At 42.9% G+C, this 26444-nt stretch overlaps 1 protein-coding gene across 2 annotated transcripts; it reads right to left on the reverse strand.

The window, feature by feature from the left end:
- Positions 1–214: 214 nt before the first annotated feature.
- On the reverse strand, positions 215–12612 carry LOC143889750 (calcium-dependent mitochondrial ATP-magnesium/phosphate carrier protein 3-like). 2 transcript variants are annotated; one of them, XM_077394078.1, is made up of 4 exons: positions 11317–12612; positions 1177–1962; positions 803–893; positions 215–678 (listed from the first exon to the last, which is right to left on the reverse strand). In XM_077394078.1, exons 1-4 carry the CDS (start codon positions 11708–11710, stop codon positions 486–488), a joined length of 1464 nt encoding a protein of 487 aa, XP_077250193.1. In that variant the 5' UTR covers positions 11711–12612; the 3' UTR covers positions 215–485. The 2 variants fall into 2 exon arrangements, with proteins under 2 accessions (XP_077250193.1, XP_077250194.1); XM_077394079.1 differs by having other exon boundaries at positions 1177–1975; positions 11317–11602.
- Between the last annotated feature and the right edge of the window lie 13832 nt (positions 12613–26444).

Here is a 26444-nt window from a genome sequence, read left to right on the forward strand (position 1 = left end):
AAACAAAATTTACGTTTTTTCTCCCTGGCATATATGGACAGAACATGGAAAAAGAAATATCATGAAAATAGAGATGAGAAATTGACCATTAATGCATATTATGAATACCCTGAAAATGGACATGCCACCCACAGGTAATGCTGAAAGCAAAACAAATATATCTAAAGTAATGTGGTAATATTAATCTACTCAAGCGCAGAGCATAAAATGATCGTTAAGTAAAAGAATAACATCAATTACCAGGCTGTTAGATGTCACGATTTGAACATAATCCTCACAATTTCTCATTGTCATTAGTTTAAAGGTTGCAAAAATATGACGACCCAACATTATCCCTCATACTTTGAATGAAAAGTAGCAGCACTGAAGCAATCATATCACCTACTCAAGTAGTATTCTCGTCATCATCGTGACATTTTCATCACCATCATCAACTATATCAAATTATCAACAATGGTCAACGCCGTGCAATGATACAGCATTTTTTAATCAAGATCTAAACTCTTTTTCATCGTCTCATAAACAAGATAAGTGATGCTTGCAGATGGCACCACTTTCAGCAAATTCGGGAAAATTCCTTTGTACAATCCTAAAAAGCCTTCGTGCTGGATAGTTTTCCAAAATACATCAGACATTCCCTTATAAGCAGTAGCCGTATTGGAACGCTGAGCTTGCATTCTGAAAAAAATAATAAAATTAGCTTCTGTACAAGGTTCCAGAAGGAACTGAAACAAACTAGCTACTTCAAAACATCCCCCAATACACAAATTGGAAAAGGCACGTCAAATTAACTGCAACTAACCTTGTTCTAATAACCTGCAAGGGGTAAACACATGATGCTCCAAGAGCTCCTGAAACTGTTCCACAGCCCAGTTGTACGAGTGCACCAGGTTCTACATAAGATGCAAAAATTTCAGGACGCAATAAACAAGGATTTAAATTTCAGTTTCGGTTTCAGATATAGCCGAAATTTGGGACTCTTGCCGAAATTTCAAATTTTGGTGATTTCGGTTTCGGTCCCAACCGAAATCCGAAATTTCCGTATTTCGGCCTAAATTTAAAACCATGGCAAAAAAAAGAAAGGCATATCTGGATGACAGAAAGACCAGATAAAAGAAACAAAGAACTGAGAAGAACATTAATCTTAAGCAAAATGAAAATAGTCGAAGAACTTACCCCTATCATGAAGTATATATGTTTTTGACATATTTTTCAAGGTTTCATATGCAGCAAGATCTATGCCTGCATAAGGAATAATCCCAAGAAGAGATGGGATGAGGCCTCTGTAGAAGGCTCGAGGTCCCTCTTGAACCAATATATCTTTTGACAGCGATCCCAGTTTAGGAACCTTCCCACCTTCACAGGCATAAGTCTGAAGTCGCGTTTTTACAAGATCCATTGGATAAATCGCAGTCTGTGCCACTGCACCTGCAATGCCACCGGCCACAAGGCGTCCAGGAGTGCCAATATCACTCTTCTCTTTCCCCTTAGTATTAACAATGAAATTCTTCAGCATTTCATAAGTGTAAAACCTAATTGCACTTTCGGGCGTCACCTTTATGACATTCAATCCATTACCTCTGAAAAATCCCTTAAAACGGCCTTCTCTCCATATGTCCTTTATTGCCGGCATAATATGTGCCCGTGTTGTTTGTACTTGCAACTTTACTTTTAGGCGATCAAGAGGGGCAGTAGCAGTGCGAGATGTGGCCCCCGCTACTCCCCCTGCAATCAAATATTTGCTTGCATTTACATGCTTACTGATGCCCTCGGGAAGGACAGCTTGTTCCCCGATGTCTACTAAGCAAACCCTTTCCCAATACTGATAAATGTTCTCAATGGTTGCCTCGTGGGGATAGAGTAGAAGAAAATCCCTCCATTCTTCAAAAGTTATAATTCCATTGTTATCCTTATCCACATGCTCTACAAAGCGAGCAAGCTCCTCTTCATCAATTTCAATCCCTGCAAAAGAAAACTGTCTTGACTTGTAAGATGAAAGCAAACATCCAAAAAAAAACCACTGACTGAGAAGGTCTTGTTAGAATAAGAAACCATAGAATAAAAAATAAAAAAAAATAAAAAATGAAAAATAAAAAATTAGAGATAAACTACATTTGAATAATAATACTGAATACTCCAGCATATCCATTAGATAAAAAGAATGTCAATTTACTCTTCTTCTCCCATATAACAAGTAGAAAAATAAATGAAAAAGGTAGAATAGGACAATGAAATTGTTCCTTTTTCTGTGCCTAAGAGAATTTTGAAATATTTCGCTGCAGAATAAGTTAACAGGCAAATCATACAAGATTATACGAACAACCATAATACAGCTGAATCTTCTTCCAACCACAAACTACTAAAATGTGGCTTTTATATATGATGGGGGAATACAAGTTAAATAACCAGGTTTGCCATAGGAAAAAAATTATTTTCTGCATCATTAGTCATATACATGTTTGTTGAAAACAAAATACCTTAGTTGCTTGTCCAAAATAGATTTAGCATTGGAAATGAAAGCACCACATCTGTTGGGGAAATGACATTGGACAAACAAATAAGACTTATTTCTAGGAGACTCCTTGAAAAATAAACAATCCAAGGAGGCAATTCCCTTTCACCAGCTAGTTACAAGCAATTTCTATTCTTAGAATTTAGAACTGGCTGAAGCAAAGGACAAGTATAATGAGAGTATTTTAAATGAACCCAATTCATTTGGACCTAAACAACTTGATTTTGGACCCTACAACTGCAAAACATGAATATGCAACAATAGTATGGTTCGCTGCAAACATATTCTGGACTCTTCGGTTCGTTTTGGCACGTTTCATCCGAAACATTAACGATGCCGAGTAACGACAGAACTCTCCCATGCCACACTCACCAGTTAGGAGACCTTTCACTATCGAAACTTTCTGAAGCTTCCTAGGCACACGTGTCTGATGATAAAAGTAATTTGTCATTCTTAAGTTTCGTATTCTGGGCTTTCTAGAATTATCATGGGCGATGGTTCCTCTTTACAGGTCACACATCGGTTCAGCTTCTCTTTCATCTTCCCATGTTTCCTTTCATGTTCCTAATTTTCATGTATAGTCCTAAGCAAAGATAAGAATGTAGTGGGATATAAATGGGTGTATATAATATAAAAAAGTCAGATGGAATAGTAGATAAATACAAAGCTAGACTTGTTGCAAAAGGATAAAACCATCAACTCGGTCTTGACTACGAAGAAATTTCTAGTCCTGTAGTCAAGGTAACTACAAATTTGAATTTTATATGTTAAGACATCAAAGCCTAATAGTCACTAAAACAAAAGCCTAATACTCAATAAAACATCAGAAAGTTCAAAGTTCAAACACTAAAACAAAAGCCTAATAATCAATAAAACATCAGAAAGTTCAAATTTGTATTTTATAAATTAAGACAACAAAAGCCTAATAGTCAATAAAACACTATACAACCATGCTAAATATTATTTTTTTTCAGAATTTTTGAAAATTTTCCTATTTTCTAATATTCCGAATTTTAGTTATCTTTCGTTTTTTTACTTTGGGGAATGACTCTAGAAAGTTTTTTCAAAATTTTTGAACACTTTCCTATATTCCGAATTTTAGTTATCTTTTGCTTTTTTAACTTTGGGAATTGGGGAATGACTCTTGAAAGTTTCCGCCAAAACCGAGTTGTTTTATGTATATGCCCCAAAACTAAGTATTCAATCCTTGACAAGGAGCATGGACCACCATTGAGGAATATTTCCATATAGATCCAGAGGATAGGCACTCCAGGAGCAATCAAGGTAAGCTCACGATGCCACAGTAATCCATCTTGGTCTGAACAAAGGAAGTTTGAGGTCGCATACCCATGAGCCAAACCCATGGCTGATGAGAAGTCGATACATAGATTGCATACAAAATAAGTAATGGGTAAAAATTCAAGAAGCAGACTGAGCATGCCCAAGGCCAAAAATTTGAACTTGATGGGTTAATGTGGAGAATTGTTTGATAAATTCAACACTATACTCAATAAATTAAAAATCACATAAAAGATGGGAAGTCTTGCACCTTTTAATTGATTGTGACGGCACTTATATAGTTTTGCTCCTTTAAATTGATTTTGACAGCACCTATATTTTATGGGTCAGACAACGTGAAGGACACCCTTTTTTCATTTATATCCTAAACGAGGAGAGGAACTTGAGGAAGCATCATTGGGAAGCGAATAAGTTGCCAATGACTAGTGGAAGAGAGGATTGCCACTCGGAAGAGCCCTGCGTTGCTGGAAATGGAAACGGAGGACCCCAACATAGACATGCCGGATTTTCAAATCCAACAAATTTTGGGGGAGTTAGAAAAATGCGCTCCTTAGGCGACAATATCTTCCTGGCGTTCACAGGAATTTTCTGGAAAAAGAAAAGTTTTTTGCCTGTGCTAAAAAGGTTCGATTGGTCCACGAAGTAGGTGGTGGAAAAGGTTTTTTGGGAATGCTCCAGAATAGACAGTTTTTTGGGAATGCTCCAGAATATTCCCTAAGTTTTTTTATGTTGTAACTAGTTTGGGACTCCTGGTCCGCACTTATGTACATATGGTTGGAATATTAATATAAATTTGTCATCTTTCAAAAAAAACTATTTTCTGCTTTTTCTAATTCTTCTTTGCTAGATCGATACTTGCACTCCATGCGGTTTTCAATTTAATAGAGTTGACTTTGTTCTTTTCTTTCCTTTACAAACAACAAGACTAAATGGAAGACAAAAGAGCATTATTCAAAAGGAAAAGGTGTATTTCTAAAAGGACAATAATAATGAAAATAAAAAAAGTTCAAGAAAATGGATAAAAATCAGAAATGACGAATCTATACCGTATTCGCATTAACTTACCCAATTCAAGTGGCTTGGAAACACAAACAATTTGTCGAATGAACCATTTGACTTGAGTGATTTAATTGTTTTTTTGTTTTACAGTAGCAATTCCATAACCGGTTAAAAACACATTCCACAGGTTCCTATCAGGTATCTATCAACTCCGGCAACTCTCAGCTTAATGTGTTGAACTTCTCAACTTGCTCAGAAGTCTACACCAAAATGTAAAAAAACAAGATGTCTACGACTCTACGCAATTAAAGCTCAAGAAATTCACAGTAGGTTCCCATCACCAAGAATCAATCTCCAAAATGTCAAAAACAAGATGTCTATACCAAAATGTCAAAAACAAGATGCCTTGGCAATTAAAGCTCAGGAAAGTCACAGTGGGCTACTGTCACCCCCTTAAAATGTCGGTTCACACATTGGCTTGTGGTGGCACCTTGCACCCTTGCCAATGTGCACTTGGAAAATCAAGGTGGGAAGAAGGCCATGGGACCAAGGCTTTGGCATGGCATAAGGGGCATAGGCATGGGCTATGCTCATCTTGCACTAGACTGGTTTTGGGCACTGGTTAGGCACTGGTCGGGCATTGAACTGGTTAGACACTGGACTGGTGTTGGGCACTGGTTAGGCACTGGACTGGTTGTGGGCACTGGCTGGTTGGGCACCATTCGTAAGCACCAGATTTGGTGTGCATTCATTGGTGGGTGCAAGCAAAACCAAGGCACCAGTGGGCACCGGACATTTGGCAACACATTGGCTTGGTTGCAAATGGCGGAAACGGTTACAAGAGAAACCTGGGGCGCTCTTGGGCGTCACTTGGGCAACACTTGGGTGTTTTTGAAAAAGAGTGGCAACTGTTATATTCAAATGAAGGCTGTTGTTTGTGGCTATTATGCTCACATTGTGGGTAGTTGTTTGTGCCACATGGTGGCTTTGTATTGGTTTGTAACTAAGCACATGGATTGTGCAAAGTTTGAATGTAATATAGGCACTCATAGGCAAAAACGCCCAAGGCATAGGCAATCTTAGGCAACTGTTGGAGTTTCCTTGTAATTGTACTATGGCAATGGTGAAATCCGTGGAGTAGGCAGAGATTTGGCCGAACCACGTTAAAAAGTCTCTTGTGTTGTGATTGTGTGTGTATTCTTGTTGATTTATGTTACTTTGTGTGTGAGATTTTGTTAGGCTGACTAGCGTAGTGCTAGGCAATCACGGACATCCCCCTTTTATCAAACAAAATTTGATTTTTGGTGAGTTGCCCCGTGACATTTTGGAATCAAAGCAGAAAGTTTGAAGGAGATGGCGGGTGGATCTACCATTGAACAATTGAAGGAGAGGGTTCAAAGGCTAGAAGATCTTGTTGATGTGCCAACGGATGAGGCAACGAGTGAGGCAATTTTGGAGCAAGTTGCTGTTCTTGCAAGGGAATTGGAGACGCTCAAGAAAACTCTCGAGAAGGGCAGCAATGAGTCAATTGTTTCTTGTGAAAGACGTCTACAAGAACAAGCAGAAGAAATTGTCCTTCTTAAGAGAGCGTTGTTGGGCAATGTTGGTGGTGGCGATGCCGGTAGCCAACGTGCAAAAGTCCCTGAACCAAAGCCTTTTTCTGGCCAGAGGTGTGCAAAGGAATTGGAAAATTTCCTTTGGGATATGAACCATTATTTCAAGGCTGTTCGAACTCCTGATGTTGACAAAGTCGAATTTACAAGTATGTATCTTGATGGAGATGCAAAATTGTGGTGGCGTACACGATCTGAGGATTCAAATCGTCCTCAAATCATAACTTGGGAAGATCTGGAGAAGGAAATGAAGGAACAGTTCCTTCCAAGCAACACGGCGTGGGTTGCTAGAGATGCTTTGCGGAGACTTAAACACAAGGGAACAGTTAGAGAATATGTGAAACAATTCTCTTCCTTGATGTTGGACATCAAGAATATGTCAGAGGAAGACAAGCTTTTCAATTTTATGAGTGGGCTGCAAGGTTGGGCTCAAGCGGAGTTAAGAAGGCAAGGCGTGAAGGACTTGCCTGCGGCAATTTCAGTAGCGGATGCTTTGACAGACTACAAACAACCAACAGGGAATTCTAGTGATGATTCTTCGAGCGAGGATGGGAAGAGGAATTCCAAAGCAAAAAAGGGCAAGGCAAAATTCAGCAAGAAGGAAGAGAAGCCTGCCAAGGAGGTCCAAGTAGAAAAGACTTCAATCACTAAGAAGTTGGGGTGTTACATTTGTGATGGTCCTCATCTAGCCCGAAATTGTCCAAGGAAGGAGCAATTGGGTGCCTTAGTTGCGGAGAACGAAGGCGCTTCTAGTGAAACAACCCGGGTTAATCCTCTCCAACTTCTCAACGTGATCCAAAGAGAAGGGGAGCAAAAACAAGGTTTGATGTTTGTAGAAGCTAGGGTCAACGGGGTGTTGGTCCGTGCAATGGTTGATAGCGGAGCAACGCACAACTTTGTTTCGGAAATTATGGTGCAACGGCTGGGTTTGAGGTTAATCAGTGATGGGAGCACATCAAGGCAGTGAATTCGGAGGCAAAATCTGTGCAAGGAGCGGCGAGAAAGGTTCCTCTAAGTGTGGGGGAATGGAAAGGTGCAGTCGATTTCTTGGTGGTACCGTTGGATGACTTTGAAGTCATTCTTGGCTTGGATTTCTTTGTTCAAGCCAATATATCGGTGGTGCCTTATTTGCGTGGGATCTTTGTTATGGATGCACAAAGTCTTTGTTTTGTGCCGATTCTTGATGTTAAAAGGGAGGTGGCTGAAAGGTGCTTAGTAATCCGGGTGGAGGATGGGCTAAGCGAGAATGCCGTTTCAGCCACATTGACAAAAGAAGTGGGGCACAAAAAGAAGCAAGGTTATGAAAGGCATTTAGTGAAGAGAATACCAAGTTGGGGTTAGAGGAGAACCTCATTGAGAAGAACCTACCAAGAGATCCAACGAGGACGTTCGATGGTTTAGGTGGGGGAGGTTTGTCACCCCCTTAAAATGTTGGTTCACACATTGGCTTGCGGTGGCACCTTGCACCCTTGCCAATGTGCACTTGGAAAATCAAGATGGGAAGAAGGTCATGGGACCAAGGCTTTGGCATGGCATAAGGGGCATAGGCATGGGCTATGCTCATCTTGCACTAGACTGGTTTTGGGCACTGGACTGGTCGGGCAATGAACTGATTAGGCACTGGATTGGTGTTGGGCACTGGTTAGGCATTGGACTGGTTGTGGGCACTGGCTGGTTGGGCACCATTCATAAGCACCAGATTTGGTGTGCACTCATTGGTGGGTGCAAGCAAAACCAAGGCACCAGTGGGCACCGGACATTTGGCAACACATTGGCTTGGTTGCAAATGGCGGGAACGGTTACAAGACAAACCTGGGCGCTCTTGAGCGTCACTTGGGCTACACTTGGGTGTTTTTGAAAAAGAGTGGCAACTGTTATATTCAAATGAAGGCTGTTGTTTGTGGCTATTATGCTCACATTGTGGGTAGTTGTTTGTGCCACATGGTGGCTTTGTATTGGTTTGTAACTAAGCACATGGATTGTGCAAAGTTGGAATGTAATATAGGCACTCATAGGCAAAAACGCCCAAGGCATAGGCAATCTTAGGCAACTGTTGGAGTTTCCTTGTAATTGTACTATGGCAATGGTGAAATCCGTGGAGTAGGCAGAGATTTGGCCGAACCACGTTAAAAAGTCTCTTGTGCTATGATTGTGTGTGTATTCTTGTTGATTTGTGTTACTTTGTGTGTGAGATTTTGTTAGGCTGACTAGCGTAGTGCTAGGCAATCATGGACAGCCCCCTTTTATCAAACAAAATTTGATTTTTGGTGAGTTGCCCCGTGACAGCTACCATCATTAGGAATCAATCTCCAAAATGTCAAAAACAAGATGTCTAGGCAACTAAAGCTCAAGAAATTCATAGTAGGCTCCCATCACCAAGAATCAATCTCCAAAATGTCAAAAACAAGATGTCTAGGCAATTAAAGCTGAGGAAATTCAAAGTAGGCTCCCATCACCAAGAATCAATCTCCAAAATGTCAAAAACAAGATGTGTACACCAAAATGTCAAAAATAAGATGTCTAGGCAATTAAAGCTCAAGAAATTCAAAGTAGGCTCTCATCACAAAGAATCAATCTCCATTCAAATGTCCACGACCACATGCACCCATCCTAGACCAATTAACTAGAGGCCAAAACCAAACTACATATTCCACCCAATAAAAACCCATTAACATATTTGCTAGCAACTGTTACATGCATCATATCCTACCAAATGCCATTCTCAATTTGACATTAAATCTCAACTCAACTCAACTCAACAAAACCTTTGTCCCAAACTAGTTGGGGACAGGCTAAAATGAATCCTTTAGAAAAATTTCATGAAGAAGGTGAAAGGAATCTACCTGGCTCTAATCCCGGCTCTAGTTGGGTTCTTCTACGTGGATCATTTTCTTCCATTCTATCCTATCCAAGGTCATGTTCTCTATTATGTTCCTATCTATCAAGTCTTTCCTCACTGTTTCTACCCAAGTTGTTTTCGGTCTGTCCCTACCTCTTTTTACTCTATCAATTTAGCACGAGTCGCCTCTTCTCACCGGAGCATCCAAAGGCCTACATTGGATATGTCCAAACCATCTTAAGCGGTGCCCTCTCATCTTCTCCTCAATTGGTGCCACCCCCACCTTTTTACGAATGTCTTCATTTTTAATTCTGTCTAACCTTGTGTGGCCACACATCCATCTAAGCATTCGCATGTCCGCTACACTCATCTTATGCACATGTTGCTTCTTGGTGGCCCAATATTCTGAGCCGTACATCATGGCTGGCCTCACAGCTGTCTTATAAAACTTTCCCTTCAACTTGGAAGGGATTTTACGGTCGCATAGAACTCCTGAGGCAAGCTTCTACTTCAACCAACCTGCTCTTATTCTATGGCAATTTGACATTAAATATACTTCATAAATTTCAAATAAGAATAGATCCATTACACTTCATCAGTGACTCCATCCTTCCAAATACCCCATGATTGACATAGTTTTTCTTCCAAAATGATCTCCTACAAGTCCTTGGAAGCAGTGAACATTCTCCAACTCCATTTACAGAAAACAACCTACTGAAGGCTTCCATTTATGTGATCCAAACCTGTACTCTATGGGCCTGCAAACACTAGCAGGCCACCATGTGACTCTATTGTGCTCCACAAGCCCTGCTTACCTACTTCAATTAAGGTGCCCACGCAGACCTGATTCCAGTTAATCTCCTTTAATATAACAAACACACTGAAGGCTAATTTGGAATTTAAAACAACCTACAGAAATTTTTTAAATTAGTAACTTGCTAAGGCAAATATGATTTGGTTTCTACTTATTGCCTAAAAGCTAAGAATTCTATAGATGTGCACAAATTAATGAGTGAATTCTGGCGGTAGGGAACAGATAACCATTTAACAACAAGATAATGACAGTAATGAGGAATTTTTCATAGTCACTATTCCGGGGTGGACAAAAACAAAGGGTTTTATCGGTTGGAGCCACTTGCAACTGCTTTTTCTCTCTTTAAATCTGAACCATCAATCGTGTGGGAGTTGTGAGAGATAAATTTAATATGCTCACATACAAAGCCATCACCCTTGTACTTAGCGGATGAGGGAAAATGAGTGAGACTATTAAACAAAGGATACGAGAAACACATTGTGAAAGCCCTTGTCTACATCACACTGATCGTAATCAGAGGATTCAAGAAAGTTGTACACTTTTTTTAAAAAATTAAAGTTTCATAGTAATTTGTCTCCGGATAATTGACTTGGTTTTTACTTATTGCCTAAAAGCTAAGAATATTATAGATGTGCACAAAATTAATGAGTGAATGCTGGCGGTAGGGAACCGATAGCCATTTTACACCAAGATAATTTGATTTGTGATAGTAATGAGGAATTTTTCATAGTCACTATTCCTGGGTGGACAAAAACAAAGGGTTTTACTGGTTCGACCCACTTGCAACTGATTTTTCTCTCTTTAAATCTGAACCATCAATCATGTGGGAGTTGTGAGAGATAAATTTAACATGCTCACATAAAAAGACATCACCCTTGGACTTAGCGGATGAGGGAAAATGAATGAGACTATTAAACAAAGGATACGAGAAACACGTTGTGAAAGCCCTCGTCTTCACATCTGGATCATTAATAAGAAGATTCAAGAAAGTTGCAATACTATTTATTAATTACAATTTCATTGTAATCTGTCTCCGAATTTTGTCATCTCAATTTCGCAGAATTTGTGTTTACAACATCTTTCTTTATTCAATCGCAGTATGCTAAAATGGGCTACGGGCAACTCTATTCTATTCTCATCATAGCAGCATCATCAAGTGAATCCAAACAACACGTATCAAACATCAAAAGATGAAAACAATGAAACAACAAATTAGTGGAACAAGGAAAACATAGCATACCTGCCGAAACAAGTGCATCCCAGAGCTCTTCGGGCAAAATGCTGCCATTATGTTTAACGTCGATCGCTTGGAAGATGCGATAAAGCTCAAGTTCTTTATCATCCATATACCGCCGAAACTCTTGGTAATCAACACGGCCATCTCTATTTGAATCACAGACCTTTAAAAGATCCTTTGCATACTTATACTCCGGCGGGATCTGGAGCCCAGACAAACCCGCCTCTATCTGTGCGTAATCTAAATATCCAACATTCGCAGCATCAAAGAAATTAAAAAGACTACGAATTCTCACTTCCCTCTCTTCTTTTGTCTCTCTCAATGCCAAGAGGACATGATCCATTGTCACAGGCACTGGTTTACGTTGTTGAATCTCATCCGTCGATTTTGCCTCCATTTTTGGCAATCCAACATGCTCAACCGCTCATCCGGCCCCAGACATTTTTTAAATCATTCGAATTTCACAGATTTATGAAATTCCAGCACTGATACATAAATTGAAACTCAATGCCAAAATCAAATAAATAACTCAAAGGAACTCCCATTTAACCTACATCAGTGACAGCCAAAAGAACACAATGATTGTGCCTTTTTAGGTTATAAGAATCTGATCGACCAAAACCCTAAATTCTAACCTAATTCTCTCGAAGAAACACAAACTACACTGACAAGAGCATAGAACCTTCAAGATCCGAAGAATTCAAAGGATTTCTGAGTTTGCATTCGATTAGATCTGAAACAAGATAATAAAAAAAAACCGCCTTTGTAATTCGAAAAACTAAAATTTTGACGAGATAATGAATCCAATTCCTCTCAAACGATCCAATACTCAACCTAATTCTAACAGATAACAACGATTTCTGATCTTTTAATCGATGAAATGTGTTCTTGGCATAGAATCAACGAAGAAAAAGACTAGAATTTGCAAAGATCGAAGCTCCTTCTTAAGTCAAAGAAATTCAACAAAAAGAAAGAGAAAACACAATAATTCTGACCTAATCCCCTCAATGCAGAAATTAGGGTCCCAATGATCTTCTAGAAGCTTCGAGAACAAGGATGAAGGAAAAAGAAAATGGTTACCTGCTTTTAAAAACCGTGGGGATTAAGAGATCAAGAAAAAAGAGTGTCACGTGCCCCACATGAGGGCCGGAATTCTGACGTCAGTTCCTTTCCCGGCGGTTTTGACCGGAACTTGGAGAGGCAGATCGCCGGACGGAACGGCATAGAAACGTTGCAGAGAGGGGGAGATATTTGGTAATTATTTTGAGGGAAATGATATATTTGCTCCTTGTTTTTTCACTTTGGAGAGCCCCGTCTAGTGTAAAAGAGTATTCATAATATACTACAAGGGGCTGTCCCAAGTAAAAAAAAATGGGCCACTTCTATGAATTAATTATGGCACAAACTCAGATTGTCTTTTCCTTCTTTTAGTACCTTAAATTTTAGAAAAAATTACACTTACACCCCCTCTAGTTTATGACACATCCACTTCCACCCCTATAGTTTAAATTTTAAAACGTGACAAATACACCTATGTAGTTTCAATTTGTTTAAGGTAGGCCCCCTCAGCTGAAGGTTCGTCCATAGATTGAAGGGTTGGGATGATCCGATGGAGCTGATTTTTTGGACACACCCTATCTATGTCAGGACCTCATCAAATGAACGTTTTGGATCATCCAAATAATGTGGGCCCATACCCGAATCCAAAGTGTTTGGTAGTGTTTGGACCAAACGCTTTGGATTCGGGTATGGGCCCACATTATTTGGATGATCCAAAGCTTTCATTTGATGGGTCCTGACATAAATAGGGTGTGCCCAAAAAATCAGCTCCATCGGATCATCCTAACCCTTCAATCTATGGACAAACCTTCAGCTGAGGGGGCAAACCTTAAACAAATTGAAACTACAGGGGTGTATTTGTCACGTTTTAAACTATAGGGGTGGAAGTGGATACGTCAGAAACTAGAGGGGGTGTAAATGTAATTATCCCTAAATTTTATTAATACATGAAAAGTATTACAAGAGGAGGACATAATACCTTAGCAGAAACCCAAGAGAAAACTAGACTTACAACCAACACTAGGAATTCCTGTAGATCAAGCTTCCAACATCTAAAAACTTTATTACTTGTATTTCACAAGCAGAGTTGAGCCTAGAGTTTGCAACTTGATTTGCTTCTTTGTAAGCATGAGATATCCGTAACTTTAACTCTAGGACAAGTGAAATCAGGTCCTGCCAATAAGAATTAATGGACCATGGAGGGTCTTTCTTATCTTTGACAAGCTCGATTAACAGTTTACTATTAAATTCCATCCATATATTCATTAAGTCAAAAGCTTTGCAATATCTAAGATCATCCAACAAGCTTTTAACTTGCGCATGCATGTTAGTATCAACATTATAATAGTGAGAAAAGATGAAAACTCTTTCGCCACGAGCAATACCATAGTTACCTTTGGACACCCCATCTGAATTAAGCTTAAGCTCACCTTTCCTCGGCTTTACTCCAGTCACTTGAAAAGCCTGTGGGTAGTTTCGCAACTTTGAAAGGATGTTTATTTGGCTAAGAGCCCAAGCTTCACGTTCAGGCCGATCGGATGTCAAAAAAGATTTGGTTAGCGAGTTCCCCCGGACCATGACATCTTTAATGATGAGAAATTATATGATGAATAGGCGTACAAAGTACAAACACTTATTCATCATCATATCTCTGATATTTGATCCAACAACAGTACACTTTTCCAAATGCCATGGTTGGATCAAATATCAAGGGCGGTACTTCCTTCATACCACAAATAAGTGTTTGTACGCCCGTTCATCATATAATTTCTCCATTAATGATCATATTAATGGGCTTGCTTTAGCCTTCCATCCGTCTTTGCATCTCTCCATATTTCCTAACATATGGGGGACGGAATGATCTTTAGAGCAAACTCGAACATGGTTTATTTTAATTGCAACTTTTTTAATTGCCTCGTGAGAGCTTTTTTGCAACAGTAATCACCCTTGACCGCTTCTTAAATACTAAAAGACAACAAGAGTTAGTGCAATTATTAAAATATGGTAGTGCCAAAATCAATTGCCTAAATATTAAAGTGCCCAGTGTCAAATTTTGATAATGGCACTACTCACTTTGTTTTATGCTAGTAGCTGGAAAAAGTTAATTTAGTGTAAATGAAGAAGTGATATTTACACCCTTTGTGCCTGGGCAATCTCACTCTCTCATTACAATATTTTGATAATGTCACCAATAACTTTAGGGAAGTGATATTTACGCCCCTTTTGATCACCAGGGACTAGGGATGGCAATGGTTTGGTTTCAGTTCAGTTTGACCCCCAAACCGAAACTGAACCGAACATGCTTACCTCCAAACCGAAACCGAAACACTCCGAACCAAACCGATGAAAAGGGGCACATTTATCATTTTCCTATGAAAAGGGGCGCATTTATCTTTGTCCGAACCGAACCAAACCAAACCGAACCATTTGACTTGAGTGATTTAATTGTTTTTTTTTGTTTTACAGTAGCAATTCCATAACCGGTTAAAAACAAAATGTCTACGACTCTACGCAATTAACGCTCAAGAAATTCACAGTAGGCTCCCATCACCAAGAATCGATCTCCAAAATGTCAAAAACAAGATGCCCAGGCAATTAAAGCTCAAGAAATTCATAATAGCGACCCCCCCCCCCCTAACACACCAAGAATCAATCTCCAAAATGTCAAAAACAAGATGTCTTGACAATTAAAGCTCAGAAAATTCACAGTAGGCTCCCATCACCAGGAATCAATCTCCATAATGTCAAAAACAATATGTCTTGGCAATTAAAGCTCAACAAATTCATAGTAGGCTCCCATCACGAAGAATCAATCTCCAAAATGTCAAAAACAAGATGTCTATACGAAAATGTCAAAAACAAGATGCCTTGGCAATTAAAGCTCAGGAAAGTCACAGTGGGCTACCATCATCAGGAATCAATATCCAAAATGTCAAAAACAAGATGTCTAGGGCTCTAGGCAACTAAAGCTCAAGAAATTCATAGTAGGCTCCCATCACCAAGAATCAATCTCCAAAATGTCAAAAACAAGATGTCTAGGCAATTAAAGCTGAGGAAATTCAAAGTAGGCTCCCAACACCAGGAATCAGTCTCTAAAATGTCAAAAACAAGATGTGTACACCAAAATGTCAAATATAAGATGTCTAGGCAATTAAAGCTCAAGAAATTCAAAGTAGGCTCTCATCACAAAGAATCAATCTCCATTCAAATGTCCACGACCACATGCACCCATCCTGGACCAATTAACTAGATGCCAAAACCAAACTATATATTCCACCCAATAAAAACCCATTAACATATTTGCTAGCAACTGTTACATGCATCATATCCTACCAAATGCCATTCTCAATTTGACATTAAATCTCAACTCAACTCAACAAAGCCTTTGTCCCAAACTAGTTGGGGTCGGCTAAAATGAATCCTTTAGAAAAATTTCATGAAGAAGGTGAAAGGAATCTACCCGGCTCTAATCCCGGCTCTAGTTGGGTTCTTCTACGTGGATCATTGTCTTCCATTCTATCCTATCCAAGGTCATGTTCTCTATTATGTTCCTAGCTATCAAGTCTTTCCTCACTGTTTCTACCCAAGTTGTTTTCGGTCTGCCCCTACCTCTTTTTACTCTATCAATTTGGCACGAGTCGCCTCTTCTCACCGGAGCATCCAAGGCCTACGTTGGATATGTCCAAACCATCTTAAGCGGTGCCCTCTCATCTTCTCCTCAATTGGTGCCACCTCCACCTTTTTAAGAATGTCTTCATTTTTAATTCTATCTAACCTTGTGTAGCCACACATCCATCTAAGCATTCGTATGTCCGCTACACTCATCTTATGCACATGTTGCTTCTTGGTGGCCCAACATTCTAAGCCGTACATCATGGCTGGCCTCATAGCTGTTGTTGAGAGAGGTAGAGAAAAGAGAGAAAGTAAAGATTGAGAGAAAAGATTGAGTTAGAGTTCTCCTCCTCACTCATGTAATATAAATAATAAAGAGTGAAGTACAAAGACAAGTATGCCCTTGGGCATTACAATAAAGACCTAAAGACCTGTTAACACTCCCCCTCAAGCTGGAATGTAGATATCTAACATTCCTAGCTTGTTACAATTATCAACTAACTTAGGTCTACTTAGAGGCTTCGTGAACATGTCTGCTAATTGATCTGTAGATCTGGTAAACCCAGGAGATATGTAGCCTCACTGAATCAAATATCTAATGAAATGATAATCCACTTCAATATGTTTGGTCCTCTCATGGAAGACTAGATTCGTGGCAATGTAAATGGCGGATTTGTTGTCACCAATAACTTTAGGGAAGTGATATTTACACCCCTTTTGATCACCAGGGACTAGGGATGGCAATGGTTTGGTTTCAGTTCAGTTTGACCCCCAAACCGAAACCGAAACCGAACCGAACATGCTTACCTCCAAACCGAAACCGAAACACTCCGAACCAAATCGATGAAAAGGGGCACATTTATCATTTTCCTATGAAAAGGGGCGCATTTATCTTTGTCCGAACCGAACCAAACCAAACCAAACCAAACCGAACCGAACCAATCATCGGTTTGGTTCTACTGAACCAAAACCGAACCTAAATTTGAATCGGTTTGGTTTAACCAAAACGAAACTGAATTTTTGGTTCGGTTTCGGTTGATTTTGCCACCCTTACCAGGGACACCCGGCGAGGAGACAAAATGAAGAAGCAGCTTGTCCCACATGCATGCCAAGAAAAAGATCTGAACCCTTCATCTAAGAGTCCCACACACATTTCAGATAAAGGGTTTTAGACCCTTCGGATGGGCTAGCCAAATCAATAAGAGGGGAGAAAAGTGAAGGTTGGGCAGCGAATTTATATTTATTTGGGGGAAGTGATATATTTCCCTCCTTTTCTTTCCCGGGCCACCCCTTAGTGTATTTATGACCATGGTTTTAAATTTCGACCGAAATCCAAAATTTCAGGTTTCGTTCAAGACCGAAACCGAAATCTAGTACAGATGTCACATTTCTCCCTTTTGCAAAGACTTATGGGATTTCATTTATACAATGGTTTTTCAAGAAGGGTACCTGAAACGGTACAAAATTTCGTCCGAAATTTTGTACGAAATAAAATATTATTTTATATGAATTTGGCGGATTCTGTCTCAATTTCGGTTCCAGTCCCGGTTTTGGTGAGGGTGTATTTTGAAAATGATTTTTTTTATGAGTAAGCTGGGGTTAGGCAAGACCCTGACCAGATATCTTTACTATCTATATAAAGCTGAATGTGGTACGCTGAGGGTGTGCCACGTGGCACCCCTCTGCCAAACCGCATTCAGCTCTTTTTTTTAATTCAAAAAACCCAAACCGTTGTGGCTATTCGACAAAGTCACATCTTTTTTTCATTTTTCAAAAAGGGTGTGGCTTTTCATAAACGTTTTATAACTTCCCTATTGTGGCTATTCTCACTTCTACAGGAAAAACCCTAACCCTAACGGTTCCTCTGCAAACCATCTCTCTCATTGATTTTGGAACGCCTCTTTTTTTCCACTTGAAATAATTAACAAACGTACACTTTCTATTCCAAACACCTCTTTCCAAATACTGGCCCTCTAAATAATATCGATTTGGTGCTTCTAACGCCGACGACCTTCGGTCGATCCAAAGAAGAACGTAAAATAAAAATATTTTTCCTGCATTTTCATTGTTTATTTTTTTTCTGGAGAAGAGAGAAGGAAGCAGAACACACTATGGGATGTAAAAACTCAAGCCTATCACTGGCCGACACCTGTCCTGGAGTAGGTGAACTCAAGCCTATCACTGGCCGACACCTGTCCTGGAGTAGGTGAACTCAAGCCTATCACTGACCGACACCTGTCCTGGAGTAGGTGAACTCAAACCTATCACAGGTCTGCACCTGTCCTGGCATAGGTCATCTCACGTCATCGAGTTTCCCTCTATAAAAGGGGGTTCAAAGCTCAAACCAATGGGTAATGCACAACCTCTCCAAAACTCTTAAACTAGCTTTGCACTCCTGCTCATATACTCACTTAAGCGTCGAAGGGCCTGTCCGGAGTAACACCCGGGTTGGTCTCCTGACCTTGTTTCCTTCTGTGCAGAATACAGCCACTTCATTTCAGTCTAGCTGAGCTCAGCTCCCTCACTTCGATTCCTCAGGACCCAGCTCCTCGGGTCATCCAGCCCAGCTCTTACGTCACTGTCGCACCTGTTACCGATTTTTGGTCTAACAGATTGGCGCCATCCGTGGGACCTTGTAACTAAAAGCTGTTCAAATCTCTTATAACAATGGCAGGGCGCAAGAGTGCGCGAGTACCAACCGCACGGACTACCCAAACCGTGTTACCTCGCAGAACCCGGAGTGAGCGAATCGCCTCGCTGGTGGTGGCAGCCTCTGCTACAGCTGAACAGAGCCCGGCTCGTTCGGAACACCTCAACCCTATGCCCACTCCGGATCAAGTTCAAGCTCTTTTCCAGCAAATGACGGCTCTGGTCGATCCATACCAACAACTGCTCCAGGCGCCTCCCCAACCTCCTCCAGAAGCCTCACGACCCGTATAGGAAAGGTCGAATATTCACAGGGGAGAGGCAGCGCGCCACGATGAAGACCGGACTCACCACTTAAGGCAAGTCCATCACTTCGGGGCCATGCATGCGCACACGGAGCCTCACCGCCGCCGAAGGTCGCGGTCCCGCTCTCCGTGAAGGCCCCGAGCTCGTGAAAGCCACACACAGCAAGAGAAGTTCCGGCCTCGTCAAAAGTGTCCGGAAACTCAGTCCGGCTCTGCGGCGAGCCCGTCAGTAGAAAGAAACAAATCACCGGACCAACCGGATCGCAGAGCTGATCCGATGCTACGGAGGATGGAAGAAATGGATCACCGAATAGAAGAGCTGGCAAAGGATCAGAGCCGGCCCGCTTCTAGGGCTTTCTCGAGCAGAACGCCGTTCACCGACGACGTCATGGGTGCCCCAGCACCCAGAGGATTTAAAATGCCATCCGTCCCGTAATACGACGGGACCACTGACCCTGTGGATCACCTGGAGATGTTCAGAGCGATGATGCTCCTCCACGGCGCATCCGATGGCTTCCTCTGCAGAGCATTCCCAACGACACTGACTGGCGTGGCCCGGGACTGGTACTCCAGAATTAAACCGAACTCCATCAGTAACTTTGAAGATTTTGGAGACGATCTGGTCCGCCATTTCATGAGCAGCCGCAGGCCAAGGAAAACAAAAGCATCCCTGATGGCCTTGCGACAGGAGGATCACGAACCCCTCAAGGCGTTCGTTCACCGCTTCAACAGGGAGGCACTCCAAGTACCGAATTTGGACCCCTCAGCTGCAATGAGCGCGCTCCTCGCGGGTGCCAGATCCAATGACTTCCGCCGCTCAGTGGCTCGTCAAAATCTGCACTCACTGGCGGACCTAATGACCGGAGCTGAGGAGTACATAGCAGTGGAAGAAATGCTGGCAGCCCTGGACTCGACTCGGAGGAGAACCTCTGAAGACAAGAACCCTACCAAACAGCGTAGGAGGATAAGGCCCCCAGAAGAGAGAAGTCCCCCCAGAGGAAAGAAGAGAACTTCACGCCTCTCAACACCTCCAGGAAACATATACTGGCCGCCATCAGTGGAGAAGAATTCCTGAGATGGCCAACCAGAATGATCTCCAAAGGAAATAAAAGAGACCAATCAAAATACTGTCGGTTCCACAGGGACCACGGCCACGACACGGACGAATGCTGGCAGCTCAAGGAAGAAACCGAGCAGTTGATTGGCCGGAGCTATTTGAAAAATACGTCCGGAGTGACGGCCGCAGACCAGACAGAAGAGTCCTCTGGGCCGCAGCCCTCGACGGTCGCAGCCGCCCCCTGTCCGAAACCAATCTCCTCTGCCACCTAGCTCACAACAAGAGGCGCCGCGATCCTAGCCAAGGGGGGTCATCGGTACAATTATGGGTGGACCGGCCGCTGGAGGCACATCCTCCGCCGCTCGCAAAGCATACGCCCGCAGGGTAAACGTCGTGCACACATGCAGTAAAAAGTCGAAGACGGAGAATGAAATCTCATTTTCAGACGTAGACCTGGACAACCTGATTCTGCCTCACGACGACGCACTGGTCTTAACCATGCTCGTCGCAAACTGGGAAGTAAAGAAAATCCTTGTGGACAACGGGAGTTTGGCAGACATTTTGTACTATCACGCTTTCCAGAAAATGATGATAGGCGATGACCGCTTGAAGCCGGCGAACTCAGATCTGTTCGGTTTCTCAGGAGAGGTTGTGAAGGTGGAGGGGTAGATTGAACTTCCAGTCCTCGTCGGAGAACAGCCCTGCCAAGCGTTCACCATGGTCAATTTTCTGGTAGTGAGGGCCACGTCGGTCTATAACGCTATCTTAGGGCGACCTGGTTAGAACCTGATTCGTGCGGTGGCTTCAGCGTATCACCAGAAGATGAAATTCATAACGCCAAACGGTGTGGGTGAAGTTCGGGGAGACCAACCTCAGTCCAGGGAGTGCTATGCAATGGCACTCAAAGGCAAAAATGCAGTGGAATCACTGCCGATTGAGCTACTTGATCCGAGGGATGAATTTCGAGGGACTCAATCCGCCGAAGACCTCATTTCTGTTCCGTTGAGCCCAGACGATAATGATAAAGTCGTTCAGATCGGCTCCTCTCTAAGCAGCAGTATCCAGCACCATCTCACCGAGTTTCTTCAATACAATGCGGATGTCTTTGCGTGGGCTCCCGCTGACATGCCTGGCATCGACCCAGAGATCAGCACGCACAGACTCGGTGTTGACTCAACTTGTAGGCCGGTGAAACAGAAAAGAAGGCATTTCACTTTCGAAAAACGGCAGGCGATAAAAGAAGAAGTGGAGAGGCTTTTAAAGGCCGACTTCATTCAAGAAATCCAGTACCCAGACTGGTTGGCAAACGTAGTCTTGGTGAAGAAAACAAATGGGAAGTGGAGGACCTGCGTTGATTTCACTGATCTGAACAAGGCCTGTCCCAAGGACAGTTATCCGCTCCCGAAAATCGACCAGCTCATTGATGCCACCGCAGGTCACGAGCTGCTGAGCTTCATGGATGCCTTCTCCAGGTATTACCAAATCAGAATGTATGAGTCAGACATACCAAAGACTTCGTTTGTGACAGATCAAGGGACCTACTGCTACCGAGTCATGCCCTTCGGCCTCAAAAATGCCGGAGCCACTTATCAAAGGCTTGTGAACAGACTCTTCCAGAAGCAGATCGGTCGTAACATGGAAGTCTATGTCGACGATATGCTGGTCAAAAGCCGAAGTGCACAGGATTATGCGTCCGATCTGAGAGAAACATTTCAGGTCCTGAAAAAGCACAGCATGAAGCTCAACCCCACCAAGTGCACTTTCGGCGTCAGCTCCGGAAAGTTCTTAGGATTTATGGTAAGCTAGAGAGGAATAGAGGCCAATCCAGAAAAGATCAGGGCCGTGGTGGAGCTCACTCCACCAAAAACTATCAGAGAAGTGCAACGGCTTACAGGAATGGTGGCCGCGCTGGGGCGCTTAATCTCAAAATCTGCAGAGAGGTGCCTACCCTTCTTCAGCGCAGTCAAAGGACTCAAGACTGCGCCCTGGACAGAGGAATGCCAAACTGCATTCGAAGAATTAAAGCAGTACCTATCCTCTCCACCACTATTGACAAAGCCGGAGCCAGGTGAGGAGCTACTCCTATATCTGTCCGTAAGTCCCACGGCTCTAGCAGCCGTCCTAGTTCGTGAAGAGCACCGCCAGCAAAAGCCTGTCTATTATGTCAGCAAAGTTCTCCATGACGCCGAAATCAGGTACCAGCGGGTCGAGAAATTGGCTTACGTGCTGGTAATGGCAGCCAGGAAGTTGAGGCCGTATTTTCAAGCCCACACTATAAAAGTCCTGACTGATCAGCCACTCAGGCAAGTTCTCCACAGACCAGACATCTCGGGACGGCTCGTAAAATGGGCCGTAGAGCTGAGCGAGTTTGATATCCAGTACATACCAAGACCAGCGATCAAGGCTCAAGTACTGGCCGACTTCATGGCCGAGTGCACCATCCCCCAGCAGATCACCGAATTTGAAGTTGTTCAAACCCCAGTTGTGGAAAAGTCAATCACGACTGAGGAATGGACAGCAGGGGGGACTGAAGCAGAAATCATCCCCTCACCAGCAGAGCAGGGTCTATCAACCGCCGAACCACTCTGAGAAGTGTACGTGGACGGGTCTTCGAACAAGGGTGGCTGTGGAGCTGGTCTGATCCTCACCGAACCTGATAACTTCACTGCAGATTATGCCTTGAGGTTCGGATTCCGCACGTCCAACAATGAGGCAGAGTATGAAGCCCTCCTCGCCGGAATGAATCTCACAGTCCAGACCAGAGCCCAGAGGCTTAAAGCGTACTGCGACTCCCAGCTGGTTGCAAACCAGATCCAAGGAGTCTATGAGGCCGGTAACGAGCGTATGATCAAATACCTCTCCAAGGTCCGCCAGCTAGCCAGCAAGTTCAAAAGTTTTGAGGTCATCAGAATCCCCAGAACAGATAATGTGAAAGCAGATGTGCTGTCCAAGCTTGCCGCCTCCGGATACACTACTCTTGGGAGTATATGCATGGAGTTCTTATAGAAATCCAGTATCGAAAGTGAGGCCGGTGAAGTAATGCAGGTGGAGAATGAGTCGTGCTGGATGGACGAAATCATTGAATACCTGCACAGTGGTAAACTTCCTGGAGCCAAGAAAGAAGCCCGCAAAGTGATACAGAGGGCCGCCCGATTTTCCCTCAGTGGTGAGAGTCTGTACAAAAGATCGTACACCCTCCCGTACGTAAAGTGCCTCCGGCCAGGCGACGCCGCGTACACCCTGCAAGAGACGCACGAAGGAATCTATGAAGAACATCTGGGGGCAAGGCCCTAGCAATCAAAGTGCTGCTCAGAGGCCTGTATTGGCCTACCTTAAGACAAGATGCATTGAGTCTGGTTAGAAGGTGCGAGAGATGCCAAAAATTCTCTCCCACAATCCACCAGCCAGCCGTGTCGATGGCCCTGAGCCCACTCCCCTTCGCAGTATGGGGGATGGACATCCTGGGCCCCTTTCCACCGGCCTCCGGAAGACGCGCATTTGTAGTAGTCGCGATTGACTATTTTACCAAGTGGGTGGAGGCTGAACCTCTGGCCCAGATCACAGAGCAAAACGTGCAGAATTTCTTCTGGAAATCAGTAGTTTGCAGATTTGGGATTCCCCGCGTTTTGATAACCGACAACAGGAGACAGTTCGACTGCAAGAACTTCCATAAATTCTGCTCCGACTTGAAGATTGAGCAGAGATTTACTTCAGTGGCGCACCCTCAGACGAATGGACAAACAGAAGTGACAAACAGAATCCTGCAACAGGGAATTAAAAAGAGGCTAGATGATAAGGCTGACCGATGGGCAGATGAGCTTTATCACGTCTTGTGGGCGTATCGAACCACCCCGCGCACCTCGACGGGAGAGTCACCATTCAACTTGTCCTTTGGGACGGAGGCAGTAATACCCGTCGATGTGGGCGCCCCGTTTCCCAGAGTCACCAACTTCAGTCAGCAACTCAATGATGATGGGCTCCGTGCAAACCTCGACTTGCTGGAGGAAGCCCAAAAAGAGTCTCGAATCAGGGTCGCCGTCTACAAGCAGAAAGTGTCCAACTACCACAATTCAAAGATACGCCCCAAAGAATTCCGATCAGGAGATTTAGTGCTGAGGAAAGCTTCCGTCTCCCAACCAAAGAGAGTCAGAAAGCTCTCCCCAACCTGGGAGGGGCCGTATCGGGTGAAAGAAGTAATTCGCCCAGGAAGTTATAAGTTGGAGACACTGGAGGAGCACTTATTACCCCATGCATGGAACTCCAAGAATCTCATAAAATACTATTGTAGACACCCCATTTTGACCGAACCCTAATTTTCAAAATCGAATAAAATTCCGAAGTCGAGCAAGTGCCTTAAAGTCAACCTGAGTCCCGAAAGATTGATCCTTGTGTAAATTCGGGAAGGCAGAAGAGGGGTGCATTATCAAAGATGTGTGTGCCAATACCAACCCTGCGTGTAGCAAAAAAGGAGCGATATATTTGTCCCTTTTATACTTGGGACAGCCTACTCAAGTGCAAAAGGGAAGAAATAAAGTGCAAGATGGGGGTTGCCCATTGAAGAAATGGGGCAAAAAATATATCATTTCCCTTTTTCTAGCTTGGACAGCCCTGTTTTGCAAAAAAAGGGTAGTTACAAATACACATTAGAGGTGGCTGTCCATAGAGATGATGGGGGTGCGAATTTATCATTTCCCATTATAAAGAGCCCAACAAATTAGGGTTTGGGGAGGCTTTTCTCATTTTTGAGAAAAGAGGGACAGAGAAAGAGAGCCGCAAGAGAGAGTGGAGAAAGGGGATTTTGCAGCCGCCGACCATCATCTCCGGCCAGCCATCTCTTCTTCTTCTTCTTCTTCTTCTTCTTCTTCTTCTTCTTCTTCTTCTTCTTCATTTCATCTACCACCACATCTACCATCACCATCATCTCAGCCGCACCACCCCCTTCTTCTCCGGTCGGATTCTCGCCGGAATCCGACCATCCACCATTAACCCCAGCCGGCTAGCACCATCAAACCATTATTAAAACCCCATTTCCCCACCTCCAAGCCCACCACTTCAAAACCCATATCTCTAACCTCGGTGGAAACCCAAACCCATTTTCAGAAAAAAGAAGAAGAGAGGATTTGCATAGAGGTTTTGAGAGAGGGAAGAGAGGAGAGGAGAATCTACACCCCCGACCCTACCCGATTTCAGCCATGATCTTTGTCATCTGTACCATCACGGTCCCCATCTCCGACCGGTTATCACCACTACTTCATCACCTCCATCTCCTTTATTTCAGACCATCAAACCCTTATTCCAGATCTTGAAACCCATTTCTACCTTCTTCTCCGGCCCATATCCCATAAATTCCGACCGGCCGCCTCCATCAAAACCCCTCTCCACCACCCAAACCCATTTTATTTTTACATCTCCATCTCAAATCCGACCCAAACCCATCTCATCTTCTTCGTTTCCCTTTTGCCTCCATCACCAGCCGCCCTTTTCATCTAAATCCAGGCATTTTTTATTTTTTATTTTTTATTTTTCCTTTTCATTAAAACCGACCATAACCATTCACCTCTTGCGAATCTCGCCAAATTCCTACAATCCTCCGATCATTCCTCATTGGCGATCTCGCATTCCTGACCCCTTTCTAGCTTGCAATCAACACCTTGATTTCTATTTCTTAGGCAGATTCTCAGATTCCGACCATCATCGATCCCCGGGCGCCCGCAGCTCGGATCTATGAAAAGAGGTAGTAGTCAAACCCAAGCCTCGTTGCCTTGATTTTGGAACATCGACTCCAGCGAGGAGGCATTTGCTCATTGCAGATCTTACGGCAAGGGGATCCGTGGTCATCAATATTTGGTAATATATTTAATTTCCAATGATTTTCATTTGTTCCAATGTGGTGATTTCTGTTTAATGCTAGTTGCTAAATAGTTTTCATGCTCCCTGTAATGTGTTCTTCTTTTATCTTGCACTCAAAGGTTTTATTCTTAATCAACCCTACTCTGATTTGTCTTGCGATCTGAAAATGAAAGAAGAACAAGGTTCGCTCCTATGATCAGGTCTTGAAGATTGCAATGTCTTTTCTGTAAGAGGTTTGAGATATTATCTTCTAGTCCGTGTGCGTGTCGAATCTTCTATTCCGATTCCATTGGCAACACCAATTTGTCTTTGTTTCTGCAGCTGGGTAATTCCCAATCCTTGTGTTCGTGAGAGTTTAAGATTCAACATAGGCCCTGTGTACCTATTTTGAACGCAATCGGTAGTCATCCTTCTCCTAATTTTTATTCCTGATTGGATCATGCTATTTGGTCGGATGGAGTCTTCTACTTGGTCATTTATTCTAAGTCAGTCTGGAGTAGAACTATCAATGCTTCTGATGCTGGCACCACTCCATGATTTAATAACCCCATAGGGCCAGTTGGTCTTTATTCCAATTTGATGAGGATTTAATTATAGGGGAT

Source organism: Tasmannia lanceolata, unplaced genomic scaffold (assembly GCF_043159265.1).
Source record: "Tasmannia lanceolata isolate RefF3 unplaced genomic scaffold, GAP_Taslan_0.1 ptg000013l, whole genome shotgun sequence".
Lineage (NCBI taxonomy): Eukaryota > Viridiplantae > Streptophyta > Magnoliopsida > Canellales > Winteraceae > Tasmannia > Tasmannia lanceolata.